This window comes from Oncorhynchus nerka, linkage group LG12 (genome assembly GCF_034236695.1).
Source record: "Oncorhynchus nerka isolate Pitt River linkage group LG12, Oner_Uvic_2.0, whole genome shotgun sequence".
Taxonomy (NCBI): Eukaryota; Metazoa; Chordata; class Actinopteri; order Salmoniformes; family Salmonidae; genus Oncorhynchus; species Oncorhynchus nerka.
In genome coordinates this window covers 28084851-28103053 of record NC_088407.1, presented here as the reverse complement: position 1 = coordinate 28103053, position 18203 = coordinate 28084851, and the positions used below count along the sequence as shown (strand labels likewise).

Genomic DNA, 18203 nt, shown 5'->3' with positions numbered 1-18203 from the left:
TGAAATCTATTGCACTACAATTACAATGTTTCTAATCGTGAAATTCAAGCGTGTCCCTTCCTTTCTCCAATTGCTGCTGTAACTTTGTCACCTGATAAAAGTAGCAATGTCACCGTGGCCCAGCAAATGTCATACCTACGACTATGACACACTGTTCAGTATCACTCTTCCTATAAACTCTCATTAGTATAATGTACATTTCCGGACACCCCTACTCCCTTTGACATAAAGTATGAGTAGGAAGTAGGGACATTTGGTCAGGTGGAGAATGGGTGTCCTAAAATGTACACCATACTTGTTGTGAGTTCACCTGACATGTCAAATCCAAGGGTAATGGCTAGATGGGCTTATGTCAAAGTGCAGCTTATGTCAAAGTGACATCAAAATATAGATATTTGAGTTGTATCTGGGATAATTTTTGCATTTTAGATAAGCCTAACCCTTCTCCTAACCTGTTACGTTAATTATCCTAACTTGCTGAAGAAAGTTCTCCTAACCGGCTACGAAAAGTCACTTCTGACCATAGCTGTATACCATCTAGTCAAACCCCTCTTAAAGTGGATAAGGGAGTACACAAGATGGCCGCCGAGTCAGCTGACACTGACACACAAGTCAGCTGACACAGAACATGAACACAGACACTTGGCAATTCCCTAATTGAAGCCATCATCTGAGGACACTGCAGAAAGCTGCAGAAAGATGGTGGAGGATGAGGACCTTTAGGTGCTCATGTATGGATGGAAATGATAGCTTATTTTTTTGGGTTCAAGGTCATTATCCAAATAAAGCCATGCCTTCCGCCGGTGTGCTGCCTTGGCTTCAAGGCATGATGTGTAACATAGACAACCCATGTGTCAACCATTCCACGCCGGGAGAAGCACCGGGACAAGTCAACAACTTCAACAATTCCATGTATGTAGAGGGGCAACTGTTTTCAAGCCATTTACCTACAGTGACAATTTCCAAATTTACTGTAAATGATCCTAGTTTGAGTTACATTATTTCACCTTGATAATGACAGGTTTTGGTAGTCAGTTAGCCGTTGATGTTCCTTTAGAAAGTGAGTTACATTTCACATTTGAAGTAGGCCTATTAGCTATCTTACATTTAGCCATGCAAAAGTCTAAGACTTTTTATATTCTTCCTCTGTCCAACCAGAATTGCTGGGATGTTGATCGAGTTACAGTCACTTCTGGCGAACAGATCCATCATAACCAAGATCCAGACGCTTTCCGATGATGTGGACCAGTGGGTTTTAACCATGAACCATGAAAAAGGTACAGAGTTTTAACCGTTTTCAAATTGTTCATACAGTTTTTTTTAGGGCCCTAGAAAATCCGGAGCCCATTGCATTGATGATCTACTTTAGCACACCAACCTAACTGATCCTGTACTCACTGTTCAATACACTGAGGACCATATTAATGAACTAAGTTCTACGCCAAACCTTGAATATCTCATGAATAATAAAGCTTTTACAGCCACTGACTAATGGCTCAGCAGTAATTGGAACAGTATAATACTTTACCAGACTGACAATCACTTTGCCATAGATTTGACCACGGTCCTTTATCAACTAGAGTAGCCCATTCACAAGGGTGACAGTTTGGAGGATTTGTTATTCTCCGAGATCACTCGGAAAAACAATGACAACTGATTATTTATGATCTAATTTGCCGTGTGGAGTGGCAGATCGTTTATCTTCATAAGTTGCTACTTTGCATTAGGCTCATTTAGCCTGATGATATTCAGATTTTCACAAGGCACCTAATTTGCAAATAGGGAAAAGTGGGCCCAGCCATTGTTGAGGCTCACACAAACATCGCACCCAAAACCGTATTTGCATTTTGGGGTCACAGGCTCGTAATATACAAGATTAAATCCATCAGAGATCTAAGGCACGGCTTAATTAATGGGATACGCTGTCTGAGGCGACATGGCGAAAGGTCTTACAACACAAGGGAGAGGCGGAGGGATATCAAAGGGATATAAATGGCAAAGGTGATTGTGTTGTGCTTCTCACCGGAGATGTTGAAAAGTGTTGGGGTGGGGACTCCAATCTCGCCCGGTAACCAAGTTCAGACAGAGCCCAGAGCATGTTTTTGTTTCGACCTGTACAAGTGTCATGTTGTCCTACCTTATTGATGGTGTTGAAAATGATAATGACAGAGGTAGTAGTAGTTTTAGTAAGAGTATAAGGACAGGATAAGTCTCTCTACCTTGAATTCCTATAAGCATGAATTAAACGTACATACTATCATTTATTTTCTACCATATTACAATGCCATGTATGTGGCTTAAGTCAAAATGTTCTCTGCATATTCTCCAATATCGCTGCTCATGAGTTTGTTTCAAAAGGAGATTTCTTGAGAATACTCAACGAACCATGTAGCCTAAGAGATAAACATTGTGGAGTGAAGTAGTAATGGGCTGTCTTTGGCTTGTGATCTGCACCCAGACATTCTCACCAGTCTAAGCGGGGAGGATTACATTAAACAGTCGATTGGTTTTGATGTTGTCATTTCGACCAAGTCTATCAGCGGGCATCTAATCAGTACAAAATGACTGCTTAACTGACTGATGCATGTTTAGCAACGATATGCCAGCTCCCACTAAAACAATTCCTCTGGTGACCCTCCCTCGCTCTTATCCACATTTTATTGCAACATTCACCTGTGGAATACAATACAATTTCAACTCTGATTAAAACCAAATGCCTCTCAAAGTGATGTTAAACAAAAAAAGCAAAGCAAAGCAGTTTGGGAAATGCTACACTTAAATGTATCAATAGGATGCTGTCAATATCAAATGACTAAGGAACATCACATTTTCCAAACCCATCTTTGATGTTCGCCACACCTATGGAGTATACTGTTTTACATGCCTGTCTATCAAAAACAAACTGATACAACTCCCTCAAAAATAGTTTTCTTCCCAGATCCATTCGAATTCTGCCCGAGTGAAAGCACACTACTTGTTCTCGCTCTTCATGTTTAAGGTCAGCCCATTCCTCTGAGAAGTATCCTGAATGACAATGAAATGTTCACCACATATCTGAGGGAAAACTTGTCCATGCCATCGACGGTAGCCGACGGTCTGATTACCTCAAATATTCGCCTGAATGAGGTGAGTCAGCATAACTTTTTTCACAGCATAGTACTGCAGAGTGGTCTGGAAACAACAAGATATAACGTTTTGGGTGACCTGAACAAATGCACATTATAGATCTGTCATTCTCATTGAAAGCAAGTCTAAGAAACCGTAGATATCTTCTATGTGCACTATTTCTATGCTTCCTGTTCTTAAGGTTTGTTTTTGTGTCTTTTGCTTTCGGTTTTGTACACCATCTTCAAACAACAGAAAATACAATATTTGTGGTTATGGAAAAGATATTTCACAACTGTTTAGATGGTACAATAAACTGAAATATGGTGAACTATTTGAATTTTAGTAACCAGGAAATGCCGGAGGGGATTTCTGTGTTGTGCATCTTTAACAAACACAACGCAAATCTTCAATCCAAAATGAATCTTCTGCTCTTCTGTCAACCCCCTCTCCCACATAAGACACAACCTTCTGGCTTCAGGTCTGCCTCTCCAACCTCTAGGCTACCTACCTACCCATATGATTGAAAATAATGCATTGCAAGGACATCATTTCTTGACTGTTCCAATCGATTCAGGAGAGACATACTGTATGACTTTGCAGAGAATTTACAGTTTAAGAAGTCAATTTTTCTCAATCGATTCTTAGGGGTGCACATCTTTCTTATAGCCCAGCATTAACACACTTGGTTCAACTAATCAACCAATCCCCAAGCGCTTGAATAATGAAATCGGATGTGTTAGCGCTGAGCTAAACCACAAATGTCACACATTGGGGGTACCCCAGGAGTTGATTGAGAAACACTGCTCTACCTGGCACGTTTGTGTTCGGGTGAAATGCAGCTGTTGTAGCGATAAGTGTGATCTGCGAGTGGCCCCTGTGAGTGGCCCCTGTGAATGGCCCCTGTGAGTGGCCCCTTCAGATGTTCCACATCGATACCTTGCCATGTTCCAACTGATGTCAGACGAGGAGGAGGAAAACTATTATTTGTGCCAGGCTATACGCTCCTCGCTGACAAGGCTGCTTGGTGTGTGTGTGCTTGTGTGTGTGTGTGTAAAGTACACAAATAAAAGTCCAGGTAAGAAAGCTGAATCAGATGGGTTTCTATTTTACGTCTAACACTTCTGACGCTCATCCTGTCCTTTCACCAGGTGATGGGCATTTCAAGGCAAGACGATCTGAGGATCACCCTTTGCAGTGGAACAGCTCTTGATAGATACGTGGAATTCACCCGCGCCTTTGACAAGGAGGCCTTTCAGAACGTCAGCTGCTCCCTCACAGCGCAGCAGTTGAGACAAACCAGAGACGTTTTCCTACAAAACCTGGATCCAAGGAAAATGCTCACCAATGTAAGTCAAATCGAATTAGGTCTACCACTCAATTATGTAAATGTAACTTGATTGTGCTGTTTACTTCATTGTGACATAAAGATGTAATTGTGTATTTTACTTGCTTCTTAATTGACCTTTTCTCTTTGTGGCTCTTAATCGTTTGAAATCTATGTTCGCTACTGCCAAATAGCTCTTTTGTCATCCAACAAATGTAAACGCTTAGAGTTTGCTAAACGGTATTGGCGATTAGTACCGTATGGTCAGATCACATGAGCACCAGTGGTGGGTTTGGCATCGAAAAGAGGAATCAAATGCAGAAAAGAACCCCATACCTACTGTAAAATATGGTGGTGGATCTTTAATGTTATTTGGTTATTTTGATCCTGTATTTTGCCGAGTACCAGGACTTTTTAACCTAAATCCTGGTTGCCTCTGCCAGGAGGCTGAAACTTGGCCACAAGTGGATATTGTAGCAAGACAATAACCCCAAGTACATCAAAATCCACAAAGAACAACATTTTGCAAAGGCCATATTGGTCTCTGGACTTGAACCTAATGTTTTTCAATGGAAGAGGGCATCCCATAAGTGCAGACGAAGGGTATCAAGGATCTGGAAAGATGATATATGTAGGAATGGTCTAAGAATGGTCTAAGATCCCAACGTGTTCTTCAATCTCATGAAACATTTTAGAAAAATGCTTAGTGCCATTATCCTCGTAAGGTGAGATATTGACAGGTATTGAAAAGAGTGTTGCCTATAATTTTGACCCCTATCTTTTTGAGAGAAAAAAATATTACTTGTGTAACAAAATCTATTTGGTTTTAATTGTATTTGTTTGAAATAATATAGTAGTAAAACAAATAATGTGCATACTTTATAACTCAGTGTGTGTATTATTTATTTCACTCTTTTATTCCAATGGTGCCAATAATGATTAACCTGACATCACTATACTGACAGCACTATATCTATAGATTTTGCCATGAGTGTGTGGAGTTGGCAACCATTTGGGTTTATGTTCTAGATTGCACTCTCCGGAGTACTTTCCTTACTGAATCTTGTGTCTTGTACCTCATTGACTCCAATGCATGAGTTCACTTTTTCAATCTTGCACCAAACAGAGCCTCCTGAGGTCAAAACTGTCAAAGGCACTCACCATTTTAACCTGCTTGGTTTATTGCACCTTTGAAATATGTTAGTCTCAAGAATATTAGCTAATGAGCCAGCCAGCTAACATTAGCTAGCTAACAGTACGCTTTAACTTGGAGTCTTTTGTTTAGACATGCAGCTAGCTAAACAATGAACCATAATCCCAATCCATAGAGTACTAGCAATATAAAACAGATTGTCCTAGCTACAGAAACAATTAGATTTATTTAGCATTGATATTTGCTGGATTTCATTGAAACCTTACTTCCTGTAGAGGCGACAAAAGAGTCCACTTCCCTTCCCAGTTTATCTTTGAGAGAAAATTTGTGGGACAGCAAAAGCAATGAATAAGTGATGAGGCAAGAAGTTCATGGAGGGGAAAAAAAAAGCCATTTGAACAACTTAAGCTTGGAGGCATTTTCAGTCATCGAAGAAAATGCCAGACAAGATATGGCAAAAAAAAGTCATCTGGCCCCTCTAAGCAAAATGGAGGGAGGAAAAATACCCTTTCACACACTGAGAGCTTGGGGTTGAAGAAAAGTGGTGATAACAAATACATAAAGAAAGGGACTTTAGAAATAAAAAAAATGTAGTCTGGGTTTATCGAGACAGCATTGAGTGGTAGTGGGTGATTTAGTTGTGTTGAGACATAATCTATATTTTTAAGGGAACACAGAGCACAATATAGTGAGGTTATAGGGAGCATTGTACAGAAAGTAACCGGTACTATCTTCTTGTCTTACAAGGGTCCAGGTGCACATTACAGTAGCTTAGAAATATTACTTTTGCAACGTGGATATTTTCTGGAAAACAAAGTGGTTGGTAGTGTGTTTTAAACATAGAATGATTTAATTGAATAAAAGTAATTTATCCCCAGAGGGAAAATTGGATTTGTCACCAGCATTGGGCACATAGCTACAGGGACAATAAAGACACACAGGAATACATAAGAACACAAAGTCCTGATAATACTGATGGCTGGTGGAACCAGTGCAATATAAAGTGCATTAGGAAAGTATTCAGACCCCGTGACCTTTTACATATTTTGTTACGTTAAAACCTTATTCAAAAATTGATTAAATTGTTTATTTTCCTCATCAATCTACACATAATATCCCATAAAGACAAAGCAAACATTTTGCAATTACGGCCTCGAGTCTTCCTGGGTATGAAGACTCTCCATGATGATGGTGCCAGCATCATGCTGTTGGAATGTTTTACAATGACAGGGACTGGGAGACTAGTCCGGGTCGAGGGAAAGATGAACGGAGCAAAGTACAGAAAGACCCTTGATAAAACCTGCTCCAGAGTGTTCAGACTGAGGCGAAGGTTTCCCTTCCAACAGGACAACAACCCTAAGCACACAGCCAGGACAACGCAGGAGTGGCTTCAGGACAAGTTTCTGAATGTCCTTGAGTGGCCAGCCAGAGCCCAGACTTGAACCCAATTGATCTCTGGAGAGACCTGAAAATAGCTGTGCAGCGACACTCCCCATCCAACCTGACAGAGCTTGAGAGGATCTGCAGAGAAGAATGGGAGAAACTCCCCAAATACAGGTGTGCCAAGCTTGTGGCATCATACCCAAGAAGACTCGAGGTTGTAATCACTGCCACAGGTGCTTCAACAAAGTACTGAGTAAAGGGTCTGAATACTTATTTTAATGTGATATTTCAGTTTATTTTTTGTCATAAATTTATACACATTTCTAAAAAACAGTTTTTGCTTTGTCATTATGTGGTACTGTGTGTAGATTATTGAGGATTATTTTTATTTAATCCATTTTAGAATAAGGCTGTCCACTTATCAAAATGTGTAAGACGTCAAGGGGTCTAAATACTTTCCGAATAAACTGTATGACGTCAATAGCATCAACAGAATCAACTACACATTCTGAAACAACATTAAGATATAGCCCCCAACACATGGTAAATGTATTGTAGTAACCAGTCATGCTGTGTTGTGAAAGTACAGTAAATTACAGAGCTATTACTTAAGGTCAAAGTAACATTAGTTTTTGTCCCAGACTCATTTTCAGTGACAAAGTAGGGTGCTTGGATGTTATGAACTCTGAAACAACAAAAATCTGAGGAGGTTCTTTTGGGGGCATTCCTTCTGAAGTTACAGTATCCATTAAAGTTCCCATTACATCTAGTAAGGTCACTGTCTTGGTAACCTCTGTGGTTTCTGAGTCCACAATGAAATGAATGTTCTATTTTTGTAACACCATTCCATGCTCTAGCCTCCCTTGGAAACACAGCTGAGAAATGACAGATCATGCGGAGAATAAAGAGCGAAACATCATAGAGTTCCCCCAATGGCTCTGAGAGATTGCCTTGTGCCATGGGTCTACTTATCAAGCCATTAATACGATACAGCCCAAGACCTCTCTTTCTGCCCATTGACTACTTAGCTGTGATTTCAAGCTGTTTCATCCCAAATTTCCTAAGTGAGATGCCCATGCTTTTCTAATCAGCACGTCTCGGCTTCCTTGTGTATTGCTGCCGACGGTAAAATTGAACCAAAATGAATATACTGAGAACTCAATGAGGGCTGCAGGATAAACGGGGATTCGAGTGACACCTCCTTGAATTTGTAAATGCTCTGTGGCTTCAACTTTTCATAAATACAACTGGGGGATTTAGGATTCATTTTCTCTCTTTTAGCACTCTCCCTCTATGGATTTGAGCTATATTGTTTTTCTCAGTGAAGGTTCAATGGGGGACTCATGTTAGCAGACTCCTGACACATGGAAATGATAGCGTTTAAAAGGACACGTGCGGTGGCTGGGCTGCCTTGGGCCATTGTGTTCTAAACATCAGATATGTGGTATGGCTATGAATCATATTCCTGCCATTTTATAAAAATACATCCACAATAAACATTGTTGGGGAAGATATTGGTTTTGACATTGCTTAGACTAAAACTTACCACAGGCCTCATGCACCCAATGCTTTTGAAGGAGGGCACTGTTGGAAAAATGCTGCATCTAGGCTGTTTTTCCATTGTTACAGCTGTATATCCTCAAGCAACCATTATTTTAAACGGAAGACATGCACCTGAAAAATGAAATGCAGAACTACAGTCTGTCGGCCAGTTTTGTTGCAAACACTTGAGGTGTTTGAGGTAACATCTGAGGTGTTAGCTTGAAGGGGAAGTACAGTATTTTACAACATCATCTTAGAAGGTTTCTCACTGTGAAAGTAGTCTATGGGCTAGAATAAACTGGAATCCATGTTTTTTTTATAGCCACTACGAACATGAGCGAACTTTAACCAACGCTAGCTAAAAATCAGTGGGACTGATAAGGGTAATTCAGATTGAGGAACCATCTAACATGAAGTTGTAAAATACATCATTTAACCTTTAAAACACTGAGCCTGTTACAAACAAATACACATTATATATTGAATAGAAATCAACAATGTTTGCTAAATCAACTTCTTATTCCCTCATTTAGCTACCTTCAGCTTTGGATTTGGCTCCGTCCGAGACCTTTGGATTAGTGAGAAAAACTACAGAGGATGCCTTAACCGTGATTGATGAGGTGGGTGTGGTAGTTATTTACCATCTGAAGGACAGTGGGCCTACATGGAAATCCAATAACATTCAGTATTAGTTTCTGTTGAGAACACCTGTGTCGCCTAGTGACCTGGGCTTGTATGACTCATTGTAATCAATAACAATAACGGAAATTTAAAGACAAGTCTATTGAGAAATTGCATGATATTGTGTTGTAATCATATCAATTTGTTGTCTTGAAGTCAATAGATTAAGTACCATACTGTGATGTTCTGAAATGTAGTTGTGCATCTTCCTCCAATGACACCCCCACCAATACAGATGAACAAGTTGCAGAACTCAATGTTGTTCAAGGCCGCTGATAGGCTGGATTTCAGAGCAGATGCATTTGGCAGTCTGAACATCCTACTTTGTGGGAAAGTATCAAACTCCAACTCCACCAAGACCACCATGAATTTCCCTGCTTTTGGAGCGATGAGGAATGACACAGAAAACAAGGCCAGGAGCAGCAATTCCAGTAAGTATTGTTAATAGTGCACTCTGCCTTGACCAATCCAAATACTGATTTCAATTGTTGAAGCTTTTATTGTCATATTTACCACCTTGTCAGTCCAACATTGCATTTGAAAGAAATAGGTGAATGGTTCAATTCGAGCCCCCTGAAACGTTGACTTTTGTTGCATTTAGGGGAGCTCATATCTCAACCGTAATTCACACTGCATACAATATTTGTATTAGGGTGAACAGATAATTCCCTCAATGTTCTTACTTTGTTTGTGTAATTAGTTTGAGTTCACACAACAACAACAAAAAATCATTTCTGCAAAAATGAAAATGCATTGACAGAAAAGAGCAGACATAACACACGTGCGATCCCAAACACACAATGTTTTTTTTTACTCCTTTTTCTCCCCAATTTTGGGTTATTCAATTGGTAGTTACAGAGAAGCGAAGGTTGAGTGCCATGCATCTTCCGAAACACGACCCTGTCAAGCCGTAATGCTTCTTCACACACTGCTCGCTTAACCCGGAAGCCAGCTGCACCAATGTGTCAGAGGAGACACTGTACAACTGGGGACATGGGTCAGCGCGCCCGGTGTGCCACAAAGAGTCGCTAGAGCGCGATGGGATAAGGACATGCCGGCCGACCAAACCCTCCCCTAACCCGAACGACGCTGGGCCATGGTCACGGGCGGGCTACGACACAGCCTGGGACTGAACCCGGATCTGTAGTGATGCCTCTTGCACTACGATACAGTGCCTTAGACTGCTGCGCCATTGTGTGGGAGGCCCAAACAATGTTATACATGGAGTACCCATCACCGTGGGGTAGGAAGAGAAACTGTGGAGAGAAAAGAAACCCCTACGTGAGCATTAAAACCAGGCCCTAAATAGAAGCATTCCAAAACATCTGGGACTAGTCTGCTGACAGCATCTAGTAATGCATGATTTTTTCCCCACCTCAAAGAATAAACACTAAGCCAATTCAAGGATAACAAAATGATGAATACAATACTCCTACCTTGACCTTGATAAAACAATACTTGGAGTTATACTGTACATGCAGCTCCAGCCCATGAAAAATCACAGAAGTAAAATACAATTGAATGTACAAGTTTGGCCAAGCCTCCCACCCATCTCCCCCCAACAGCCCGTAGCAAACTTCTCAAATAGTAGAGATAGTCAAAAAGAAACAAAAAAAAGGGGAAGAAAAGAGAGGTAAGTCAGCCAACCAGTCGGTCTCTTAGGGCGGAGGATATCCCTGCCCATGATGCACTGTGGACGGAATCGCCCTATTGTTTTGCGTGTGTGCATTCCAAATTAGCAATATTTTGGAAAACATATAGTCAATTTCCAGAGCCAACCCCCGAATTCCACCGGAACTGCACAATAGTTTTCTTTGCTGCTGTAAATCCAGCTAGTAGAATTCGATGTGGAATAAGTGTCAAAGATAAAGATGAATCATCATTCAGCAGGCACAGGTAAGGATCTGAGATAAGGCTTACCTTCATCAATCTTGACAGCACTGAGCATATGTCACTCCAAAATGTGTGTGTGACTGGACAATCCCGGGAACAGTACCGACAACATTGTTTGTACAGTGTGTGCAGTTTGGATTTATTATTTTCATCAGAAAACATTTATATGGAATTGCATATTTTCTGTAAATCAATTTGAAGTGAATGAGCTGGCTAAGATTCTTAGATCCCTCACTCAGATTTGACCATATCCGATCCCAATCAGGGTTTAATCCCATCCTCTCCAACTCTGTCTCCCATACCACCTCCATGGGTAATATTTTATAAGTCTTCCCTGCAAGTGTGTCATATATCTCTGCTACTAGCCCTCTAAAACTCCTATCTGGACCTATCCAGCCTGCCATTGGGCAAATTCCAGGGTACACCATAAGCCTTCATAGCTGACCTTAACTGCAGATGCAGGTAGTATGAGGATCCTGGCAGGGAATAGTTGTCTTTAATATCCTGAAATCTGTGCAAAGCCAATCTCAATATAAATACATCTGTTTCTACATCTGCATTGCTTGCTGTTTGGGGTTTTAGGCTGGGTTTCTGTATAAGCTCTTTGTGACATCTGCTGATACAACAAGGGCTTTAGAAATACTTTTGATTTGAAATAAATGTGATCCTTCAAAACATAAACACCCTTTGAAGACCAAGAGGCCTGTGTGAAAGGATGTCCAACTGCAATTATTTGAAGTGGTTCCATATTGGAGATGACCTGACGACCTATTCACTTTTACACCCTCTTCCATATATTCAAGGAGTTCAGAACTGTGCTACCAACCCCAGCAAATACAAACGGTTTTAGTCGATGTGGTTTAACCAGATCAGATTCAACAGCTCTCCAAGGTACAAGTGATTGACGGTCCATTCACACTTGTAATGCTCTTATTTGAAAAGCCCAACGATATAAGTTGAGAACCTCCTGTGCATTTAGCATGCTGCAAAGTAGGGAGATTGATCCTAGCCCCTTTTCCACTTCGTATAAAGTTAGAGATAAACGTTGGAGGTGGCCATAAAGGGATCATAAAGAATAAAAAGTTAACCCGGGGCAAGATATTCATTTTCACTGGGGTAACTCTCCCTGTAACAATAGTTAGATTAGACCACCTCTGCAAATCCTTGTTAATGTTTTGCAACAGGCCATAGAAGTTGTCTCTAACAATGTTCTGCAAAGTAGGATGTATTTTAACCTCCAAATAAGTAAAGTGGGTGCTTATTGGTTCAAAAGAGGGTAACTGAGCATAGCTGCTTCATTTAGAGGAACACAGATCTGGTCCAGTTTATCGTGTATCCAGACAACTCATCAAACAACTCCAGTACATGAGAGAGAGAGGACCCAACATTGAAGAGGAACAGGATGATGTCATCTGTATGACGTGAGATAAAGTTTGTAGACCCATGAATTGCAATTGGAGATATAGTCATGCTTTCTCTGACAGCCTGTGCAAAGGGCTCTAGTGACAGAGCAAAAAGCAGTGGGGACACAGGACAATCTTGTCTAGATCCGCGTTGTACTGGAAATGGAGACGATTGACAGGTATGAGTTGTCACTGACGCAGTGGGACTGTTTTATAGTGATCCATAGATATCTCCATTCTAACCGGTTGAATGCCTCTTCAACATTAAGTGACAAAACAGAGTAGTCGTGACGTAAATTGTCAGCAAATTGTCAGCAATGTCAATAACATGCGTACATTATCTGCAGCCAATCTCCCTTTTAACAAAGCCAGTTTGGTCATGGTGTATTAACTTACACACCAAGAGGTCAATACACATGGCCAATACTTTTGCATTTAACTTTGCATCCCCACAAATCAGGGAGACTGGTCGGTAACAGGATTCAAGCGAGTCTTTTCCCTTCTTCAGTAACAGAGTAATTCATGCAATGTTCTGGTCCCTATGGAGTGACCCAGTCTCAATAGCATAATTAATGGAGTCCAAAATCAGGGGATCAACTTTATCCCATAGAACCAGATATAGTTCCATCAAGCAAGGGAGATGTCCCTTTTTGTAGAGCCCTGACCGCATCCCCAGCTCCTCTAAGGTTACAGGTTGTTCCAGCAGCTCTGTCTAATAAATCCCATTTAGTTCAAGCCAAATTCTGCACAAATAACTTGCTCCTTTGCATATCAAGTGTAGCTTCTGATGAGTAAAAGGCACTATAACAAATATTGATTTAATAATTGATTTATTCAGGATCTGTGACTACTTGCCCATCACTTAAACGTATAGCATTAATTGATGTCTTAGATTCATTCTGCTTCTGTAGTAAAGTCCTCACAACAAAACTACTCGCCACGCCAGTTAATTCGTAAACTCGGTTCTGTGAAGCACAGAGCTGTAGCTAAGGTTAGTTTATGTCTACTATAAATAGATAAACAATTCAAGGACCTAGCTAGATAGCAAGCTAGTCAGCCACAACACAGTGGCTACCGCTCTATCCCGGGGTGAAGAGATGTCCATCTCCTGTGCAACTTTGTCTTCTCCGCGATCCAAGTCTGGATTGGCACTGCGGCCTGGGTTCGAAGTACCATTTGCCTCGAAAGTTGATCAGAGGAAATCCTCTGCCTCCCTGAGTGAGTTGAAGATAATCCTGTTGCCTCCATGCGTTAGTTTAAGGAGTGCAAGATACTGCAGACATATCTGTAGACCAAGCGCCGTCATCTTCTTCTTTACGGGAGTGAATGCAGTTCTCTTCTTTGTGGTCTCTGCACTGTAATCCAGAAAGAACTGCAGATGTTGGTGTTTGTGCATAATGGGGAAAACGGTCCTTGCCACTTGCAGGATAGCCTGGTGGTCAGTGTAATCCAGCAGATTAAAGATCAGGGTTCTGGACCGCTCAGACCCGATGCCTTTGCTGAATACGCCGTGCGCCCTCTCGATGTGGATGTCCGGGCTCCAAATTGACCGATTTATTTTTAGAAACCAATGGAGTCCGACCCTTCCTCTGAGTTGTCAAGTCCCACCGTTTCAAATTTGACATACGATTTCTCTCCTCAATTTCTGTCACTTTTAAGGACATGTCCTTTTTTTCATAGTCTGCATCATTAATTTGTTCTCACGCACCTTGGAGTGAAGCTGGTCGTATTTCCCCTCGGTCTGTTTAAGAGACTTGCTCAAGCCTTCCACGGCCAAAGCATTAACTGAATTGTTGGCTTTAGTCACCAGGACCTGCAATCAATCAAATGTATTTATAAAGCCCTTCTTACATCAGCTGATGTCACAAAGTACTGTACAGTAACCCAGCCTAAAACCCCAAACAGCAAGCAATGCAGGTGTAGAAGCACAGTGGCTAGGAAATACTCCCTAGAAATGCCAGAACCTAGGAAGCAACCTAGAGAAGAACCAGGCTATGAGGGGTGGCCAGTCCTCTTCTGGCTGTGCCGGGTGGAGATTATAACAGAACATGGCCAAGATGTTCAAATGTTCATAGATGACCAGCAGGGTCAAATAATAATAATCAGAGTGGTTGTCGAGGGTGCGACAGGTCAGCACCTCAGGAGTAAATGTCAGTTGGCTTTTCATAGCTGATCATTCAGAGTATCTCTACCGCTCCTGCTGTCTCTAGAGAGTTGAAAACAGCAGGTCTGGGACAGATAGCACGCCCGGTGAACAGGTCAGGGCTCCATAGCCGCAGGCAGAACAGTTGAAACTGGAGCAGCAGCACAACCAGGTGGACTGGGGACAGCAAGGAGTCATCAGGCAAGGTAGTCCTGAGGCATGGTCCTAGGGGAGAGAGAGAGAGAGAGAGAGAGAGAGAGAGAGAGAGAGAGAGAGAGAGAGAGAGAGAGAGAGAGAGAGAGAGAGAGAGAGAGAGAGAGAGAGAGAGAGAGAGAGAGAGAGAGAGAGAGAGAGAGAGAGAGAGAGAGAGAGAGAGAGAGAGAGAGAGAGAGAGAGAGAGAGAGAGAGAGAGAGAGAGAGAGAGAGAGAGAGAGAGAGAGAATTAGAGAGAGCATACTTAAATTCACACACGACACTGGATAAGACAGGAGAAATACTCCAGATATAACAGACTGACCCTAGCCCCCCAAGACATAAACTATTACAGCATAAATACTGGAGGCTGAGACAGGAGGCGTCGGGAGACGCTGTGGCCCCGTCCGACGAAAAGCTGCATTCTTTGGTGTCAGAATGTTGTTCACAGCCTTTTCCACGGCTGAGGTAACAATAGCATCCAGGCTGCGATGTTGTTCCACCATAGCCTGTCTCGAGGCCTGCAAATGGTGTCGTGGAGCTCTTTACAGAGGTCCTCAGTTTCCCTAAATTTCTTCTTCACCATCTTTTCTTTTGACCCCACCTTTGTACATGTTACAAGGTTGTTAGTAATACTTTAATCTCAACACAAAATAACACATTTGGAAGGAATTGGAGGTGAGCTGAGAAATCAAGTTTGCCATCGCTCCCACTTTTTCTCCACAATTTCATGGTATCCATTTGGTAGTTACAGTTTTGTCTCATCGCTGCAACTCCAATAGACTCGGGAGAGGCGAAGGTCGAGAGCCATGCGTCCTCCGAAACACAACCCAACCAAGCCGCACTGCTTCTTGACACAATGCCCACTTAATCCGGAAGCCAACTGCACCAATGGAAACATCGTACACCTGCCGACCATGTCAGTGTGCACTGCGCCCGGCCCGCCACAGGAGTCGCTAGTGCACGATGGGACAAGGACATCCCTGCCGGCCAAACCCTCCCGTTGCCCGGACGATGCTGGGCCAATTGTGCGCCTCCCCATGGGTCTCCCAGTCGCGGCCAGCTGCGACAGAGACTGGACTCGAACCCAGAATCTCTAGTGGCAAGCTAGCACTGCGCCACTTGGGTGGGCCCCAACATGTTCTTACAGTGTTAGTACTGTTCCTATGTTCCTAGAATGATAACATCAGTTTTGAACAGTCCAAGGAGGTTTCTTTAATGTGTCAATTTTGTCTTACTGTTAAGGAATTGTGTTGTACAACAGTTTCTGAAAATGTTAAATAATGATTGGAATAGCATATTATTATTATTATTATTATTATTGTGCAAAGGGCTTATTATGTGGTCTTGGATCCATTTAGCTGTCAAACAGCAATGTAGGGTAATGTATACACAGCTCAGACATGGCACTCTACCATGTTTAGAAATGACATTCATGAATGCTTCAAAGGTCACACTTGTCATGTGGGACCTGTATGATTCCCCTGATCACTGAAGTATTGTTCTGGGAAATGGGCTTCAATATGCTTCCGCCAATGACAGTACATCCATTTAGTATAACAGTAACCAGCTAGGCATACACATACCGTTGCTATTCCCAATGACATTTAATAAATATGTAGCCCGTTTTTTCTGCCTCTGTTTTCCAACAAATGGTCATGTTTTAAAATGCAGCCGAGCCCTTGTCTGTTCAGCCTGACAAATAGTCGGCTGCTAAGATATTCATCGATTATTTACAGAGTGGAAAAGTTTTCTGAGGCCAGGAGACGCCAAAGTAAAAAAAAATGAGAGAATCTTAAAACTTACCAGAGATGTGACCTGTCAAGTCAACCTATTTATTTACAGTGCCGAGTTCCTCATTACACAAATGTGTTTGTCCCTCCGCTTACCACTGAGCACAATTTCTCAAGTGTAATGTCTTTCGGATTGTACTAATTAGGGGCTGCTCTATCCTGTTCCATTAATTGCCTGTTAGTTTGAGGATCCACAGGATGTTTATTTGAATCTGTTTGGTTTTTCCATGGAATAAAGTGTGTTCTGGTGCCACTAGAAATGAGTAAAACAATGCAGCAGCCATTTGAAATGAGTGCCAACACCTCTGTCTGCATGCTAATAGCTTAACTTGCTTCTTTTTACTGCTCTGTACAGTACATGAGTATGGGAATACACGTCTCTTTTACAATAACCAATATACAGTACGTCTCTTTTGCAAGACTCAAAGTGGACTCTGAGGAAAACTAAAATAGAAACAATAAACGGCTATCAAAGTTTCTTGGTAAAAAATGTACCCCTCCCAACTTAATTTATGTTGGGATTAGGCACCATCCTATGGCGTTATCAAAGAAAAAAACGGGGTAGTAAAACTGCTGTCTGTGGCAGTAAACACTTGTTAAACATTTTTTTAAGATGGCCTCCCACAAAGGAGAAATGAGCCCTTTGGATCGATTGTTTACACTCCCAACTGTGCTGGGGAATCACATATAATAGAGAAAATGGTGTGTATAGGGCATTGACATGTATGATGGATAGAGCCCATGGCAGTTCTTTCCAACCCTGTTCCTGTAGAACTACTGTACTTTCCTGTAGGTCCTCAATCCAACCCCAGTCGTAATTCACCTGATTCAGCTGATCAACCAACTATTTAGTAGAATCAGATGCACTAGATTAGGCTTAGAGTTCAATATCTTCAGGATGGTATCTCTCCAGGAACAGGGTTTTAGAGTCCTGGGCCCGGTTTCCCAACATTTTCTTTGGGATAAATTCATTGTTAGAACTATATGATACTATAGTTATTTACAGCATTAACAATGTCTACACTGTATTTCTGATCAATTTGATGTTATTTTCATGGACAAAAAAAATGTTTTTCTTTCAAAAACAAGGACATTTCTAAGTGACGCCCAACTTTTGAACGGTAGTGTATATATACAGTACCAGTCAAAAGTTTGGACACACCTACTCATTCCAAGTTTTTTTGTTGTACTATTTTCTACATTGTAGAATAATAGTGAAGACATCAACACTATTAAATAACACACATGGAATCATGTAGTAACCAAAACAAATTTGAAATACTTCAAAGTAGCCACCCTTTGCCTTGATGACAGTTTTGAACACTCTTGGCATTCTCTCAACCAGCTTCATGAGGTAGTCACCTGGAATGCATTTCAATTAACAGTTGTGCCTTGTTAGAAGTTCATTAGTGGAATTTCTTTCCTTCTTAATGTGTTTGAGGCAATCAGTTGTGTTGTGACTAGATAGGGGTGAATTACAGAAAATAAAAGTAAAAGACCAAGTCCATATTATGGCATGATCAGCTCAAAAAAGCAACGAGAAACGACAGTCCATCATATTTTTAAGACATGAATGTCAGTCAATCCA

General features: G+C 41.5%; 1 protein-coding gene across 1 annotated transcript in view; it reads left to right on the top strand.

The window, feature by feature from the left end:
• The window catches only part of LOC115138075 (phospholipid-transporting ATPase ABCA1-like), a 225346-nt gene that overhangs the window by 20787 nt on the left and 186356 nt on the right, over positions 1-18203 (top strand). Inside the window, exons 4-9 of the mRNA XM_029674482.2 lie at positions 771-912; positions 1159-1277; positions 2999-3126; positions 4257-4454; positions 9044-9130; positions 9427-9622. Of these exons, the coding sequence (XP_029530342.2) occupies positions 771-912; positions 1159-1277; positions 2999-3126; positions 4257-4454; positions 9044-9130; positions 9427-9622 (870 nt within the window). The remainder of the gene's footprint in view (positions 1-770; positions 913-1158; positions 1278-2998; positions 3127-4256; positions 4455-9043; positions 9131-9426; positions 9623-18203) is intronic.